The sequence below is a fragment of the Exophiala spinifera genome, assembly GCF_000836115.1.
Source record: "Exophiala spinifera strain CBS 89968 unplaced genomic scaffold supercont1.12, whole genome shotgun sequence".
NCBI lineage: Eukaryota > Fungi > Ascomycota > Eurotiomycetes > Chaetothyriales > Herpotrichiellaceae > Exophiala > Exophiala spinifera.
The window spans coordinates 52,179-57,332 of NW_015622524.1; the positions used below are offsets into that span (position 1 = coordinate 52,179).

Genomic DNA, 5,154 nt, shown 5'->3' on the forward strand with positions numbered 1-5,154 from the left:
TATGTCGATGCTAGGTTGCCCATACTGGTCAGCGTGGAGGGATGCTCTTCTCCCAGCACCCTTGAACATATTTCCAGCTCTTTAGCTTGTAGCTCCTCCGCCTGCGTCCATCGACCTTGGTGCCGGTATGTCGATGCCAGGTTGGCCATACTAGTCAGCGTGTCAGGATGCTCTTCCCCCAGCACTCTCTTCATTGTCTTCATCACTTGCACCTCGAGCTTCTCCGCCTGCGTCCATCGACCTTGGTGCCGATATGTCGATGCTAGGTTGCCCATACTGGTCAGCGTGGAGGGATGCTCTTCCCCCAGCACTCTCTTCATTGTCTCCATCACTTGCACCTCGAGCTCCTCTGCCTGCGTCCATCGACCTTGGTGCCGGTATGTCGATGCTAGGTTAGCCATACTGGTCAGCGTGGAGGGGTGCTGAGCCCCGAGTGATTCCATGAGTCCATTGAACGCCTTCTCCAAAGAAGCTTTAGCGGCAACAAATTCACCCTTGAGAAGCAATGCCTCCCCTAAATGGTTATAGCTCTCCAATGTATGCTGTTCCAAACTACTTCTATACTGCTCCTTCCACTGGACAACCAAAGTGTGCGCCGCTATGGCGTCAGTGTACTTCCCGTCGACGATGAAACATAACCCCATCTTCTCGAGCAACTCATATCGCTCAGCGCAATCTTGAACGGCATCATCATCACATATTCGCTGTGCGTGCGGCAGATAGATGGTCCATATACCTCGATTATGATGCTGCCGTGCCGGGAAAATCTCGGCTACGTGTTCCAGACAACTTTTGGTCCAATCCGACAATGAGTTCTCCATCTTCAGCCAGTTTCGAGCAGCCAGCTGCACCAGCCGATGAAGGTCGTACATCTCGTCGAAACTTGTGACACTGTCGCTTCTGGCGTGTCTTTTTATAAAAGAATAGCCCGTCAAAATGGCAAGAGCCTTGACCATTTCGATCTCCGAGTTCCCTTTCGGCAGTAATGATCGCGGAATATTCTTTTCGTTCATACATGCCATCGATGAAAGTATCTTTGCGGCGAGATTGTGGTGTTTACGAATACGGTCAAATGATATCAGCCACGTCGTGGCGATGGGATTCTTCGCATTAGGGTAACGCGACGGGTCTCCAAAATCCTCGCTCAGAAGCTTGATAACATCGTCCTCCGGCTGTTCTAATAGTCGAAGATACATCTGGGCAGATTCTTGGGTCATATTGATGAACGATGCGGCCTGGATGAGTGCGAGTGGGAGGCCAGCTAACTTCTCCGTCAAAACGAATATGGTGGCATCGTTGTCGGCAAGGTCAGGTTTCTCCAGGGCTTCTCGGAACAGCTTCACACCTTCCGCTGGCGACAATTGATCAAGTTCAATCACCCCTTTTCCCGCCATAAATGTAGCTACGGCCCGAGACCGGGTGGTAATGACAATTGAGCCATGCGCAGTGTTTGGCAGAAACTGTTCTAAACTTAGAATATCCTCACTGGCATCCGCTCGTCGTCCCCAGAGCATTTCGTCGTCGGCATTGTCCACAATCAAGAGCCATTTCTCGTTCGACGAGTGACTGAGCCGCTGTTTGAGTAGGTTCTTAATATCCGCCTTATCGTCTCCAATCCCAGGAATGCGAAGCTTCTTCCCAATCTCGAGCACATCTCTTTCAAATGTCAACTGCTCGGACGCTTCAATCCAGAAGACGGAATGGTACGGATGTTCCTTCTTCTGCTGAAACGCGAGCTCCAGGGCGAGTCGGCTTTTACCGATGCCTCCGAGCCCCAGGATGGAGGCTATCCGGCGACTGTTGGGTGTAAAGAGAAGCTCTTTCAGACGTGCGATCTCGTCGATACGACCAACAAAACCGGACAAGCCATCGAAGGGGACATGCCAGACCGGGCTCGAAGATTCATCTAGGTGTAAAAGTCAGTCATTTTCATTTAGAAACTTACTACAACTGCAACTAATAAGGAGCTTACCCTTGTCAGTGACCTCATCTACCACACTCCATTCATCCAAGAAGACCTTCACGCATGCCGCCGCCATGGCCGCAGCGTAGCCCTGCCAGGCCTTGCTCTTGTGACTGTCGGCATAGTCACACGCTGCCTTGATCACGATCGTCGGATGCTGGTCCCACACGCCCGCCCCTTCCATTTCGAATGCCGCCACCGCGTCAAATTGTGCCATTCGATCGCGATCTTCCCCAGACTTCATCACCGTGTTCGCGGATCCGAATCTACCAAAGTGGATGAAAGGAGTATCGTTCCGATGTAGGAGATCTCCTGTCTGAGGAAGGCTGTGTCGGTCACGCAAGATAAGTCGGGCCTGCCCGCAACCAATTTCGTCACAACTGTTGTAACAGTTCTCCCCGTCACTGCTACACTGATCGCAACTACTGTCCAGTCGATGTCGATGAATGTAAGTCGCCTCATAAAGTTTGTCCTGACTGGCGCCCGGATACTTGGCGTCTGGCAGAGCCTTCTGTAAACCTTCCGATTGCAGGAGAGCGGCGAGATTTCTCGTCAATCTGGTACGATTGTCGCGCACCTGTAGCATATTAATGAATGACTGGATCTCCGAGTTGGCTCTTCCCAGGCTGTCCTCGACTCCGCTCTTCCTCTGAAACCCATTGGGATATTGACGACCAAAGTCATACTGAATCACACTGGTGCTGATGACAATATCTCCGAGCACGATCTCTTCGTGCGTGTTCGGATGGACCGGGACGACACCACAGATGCCAACCACCAACGCCAGCTGAATACTGGGAAAACTAGAGCGGAGGCCTGTAGCCACCGCCGAGGCATTGACACTTCCCATTCTTGCCATGTGCGCCAGGACCACGTTATGCTTTCCCATCACTCCGGTGGTATATGTATTCCGATCTCCATCCGCTTTGCCATATCGCTTTCCCTCATCTTCCCAGCATCTATCAAACACCGCTCGGACCTTTTCAGCCTCTAATGTCAAGGCACAGATGATGGCCACCTTGAAGCTGCGGCGATCGCGGGGAGGGCCGCTCAGCGACATATCCTCAGGAAAGGTGAGATGGACGACCGTTATACGGCGAGGCAATGCATTCGATATGGCTGTCGTGTGCACCGCATATGCGACGAGGCACTATCTTCATGTTGATAGAACGACACGGTCGAAGACGCCAAATGTATATTGATCAGGCTGAGGAAGGGCGCAGTTAGACTTATCTTCTCAGCTACGCCTGTTAGATCGACCAATCATAACTGACGTCGACACACACTTCCAGAACACGAAGCCTTCGAAAGGTCGTCGTCACCATGGGTGTGACTGCCTTCACACGGTTCGAAATCTTCCGCGCATGGGGTGATCCAAGGGAGGTCAGCCACTTCAGCAACTAAACAGTTATCGATAAAGCCCCAAATGAGGAGCCTCCGTACTCTGGGTATGGAGATTATTATCCCCAACAGTACGCTACATTGGATCTGCGGTGCCGAAATGGAATGCCGCACCATCATTCGATCGAATTCCCGCCGTGTTAATGTAGGACTGCTGTCCGTCGCTGCACCGAATTATTCTAGGTTAAATTAGTGGTTCGCCAGATGGCATTCGATTGTGCCGAGTTTCAGATGCCGAAATCTTTATTGTCGTATACTCCGCCCTCCGTACAAGGGGGTACGAAACATTCTCCCCTACCAGACAGGAGCTATGGATACTCGTAACGAGAATATTATAACTGCTATTGTCTCGTAGTCCTACTGTACAGTACAGGAGTGGTCACTGGTCCCTTGGTGATTGACCGACGAGTTGTCCAAAAACTTGCCAGGAAGTCGCTCTACGGTTCACCGTAAAAGTAGCACAGTCTGCTGGATGTTTTGCAGTATAGAAGATTCGAGAAACTCTCAAGAGGACAGGTGTCCTCTTGTAGAGAGAGGTGTCAACGCTGTACTCGCGCCAAAGTGCTGGCCGACAGTGTGAGTGTTCACATCAACTCACCACTCTCTTTCTTGTACTGTACTGTGTAGACTTTTTTAGGCTTCGCTCCCTCGCAATGGCCCATGTCGATCATGGCTCCAAATCTGTCCGTGTCACAACACGAACAAAGCGAGCACATGATTCTCAGCCAATCACTTACGGCCTCAGACATGGCCAAGGTGGTTGGTTGTACTAGGCGCACTGTTAAACGACACCGCGCGAACCTACGATGTTTTGGCACCACTACTGCACCCCGCAATCCAGGCGGCCGACCTTCGATTCTAACGCCAGTGATGGTATCGGAGCTGTGCGAACATTTATTTGATAAACCCGATGAAGACTTGGACGGCATGGTCATATGGCTGTGGGATGAGTTTGAGATCCTTGCATCGCGTTGGTCGATCAGGAGAGCTCTATCCTCTGCAGGCTGGTCCATAAAAGCAATACGACGGATCGCAAAAGGCCGAAATGCTGACCTTCGTGACTACTACCAGAATGCCATGTCCGAGTATCCATCATATCAACGAGTCTATGTCGACGAATCCGGATGCGACAAGAGAATCGGCTTCCGCCGCTGGGGATGGTCGCCTCGTGGCGTAACCCCTACCAAGATTGCCCAGCTTCCCCGAGGAAAGCGATATCAGATTTTACCCGCATTCAGTCAGGACGGAATCGTGATCACGCGAGTTTTCCAGGGCAATACCGATGCTACTATATTCCTAGACTTTATCGAGCAATTACTCTGTCACTGCAACCCCTTTCCTCAAGAAAAATCTGTAATCATCATGGATAACGCATCGTTCCATCGCACGAAAGAGGTTGAAGAAGCATGCGCACGCGCAGGAGTCAAGCTAGTCTTCCTACCTCCCTACTCGCCCGACTTTAACCCCATTGAGGAGTTCTTTGCCGAATTGAAGGCGTTTGTCAAAAAACATTGGCATGTGTTTGAGGACAATCCATCATCCGATTTTGTTTCGTTCCTAGAATGGTGTATCAACGAAGTAGGCGGAAGAGAAGCAAGCGCACGTGGCCACTTCAGGAGCGCGGGCGTTACAATAGAAGAGCTGTAAAAACTGTATAGTACTGTAATCCTAAGATCTAAACACTAGAAACTTCTGATAATGCTGTAGCTGCGGCTCCAGGCCGAAAATAACTATTAATCAGTCCACAAGACACCACATACATAGGAAAGGTCAAGATGTATCGACCGACG

General features: G+C 50.9%; 1 protein-coding gene across 1 annotated transcript; it reads right to left on the minus strand.

Moving 5' to 3' along the window:
* Positions 1-81: 81 nt before the first annotated feature.
* PV08_12022 (uncharacterized protein) lies at positions 82-3,023 on the minus strand (the record flags this gene model as incomplete). The annotated part of the gene is made up of 3 exons (XM_016386329.1): positions 82-150; positions 207-1,906; positions 1,973-3,023. 3 exons carry the CDS (start codon positions 3,021-3,023, stop codon positions 82-84), a joined length of 2,820 nt encoding a protein of 939 aa, XP_016229954.1.
* Positions 3,024-5,154: the final 2,131 nt, after the last annotated feature.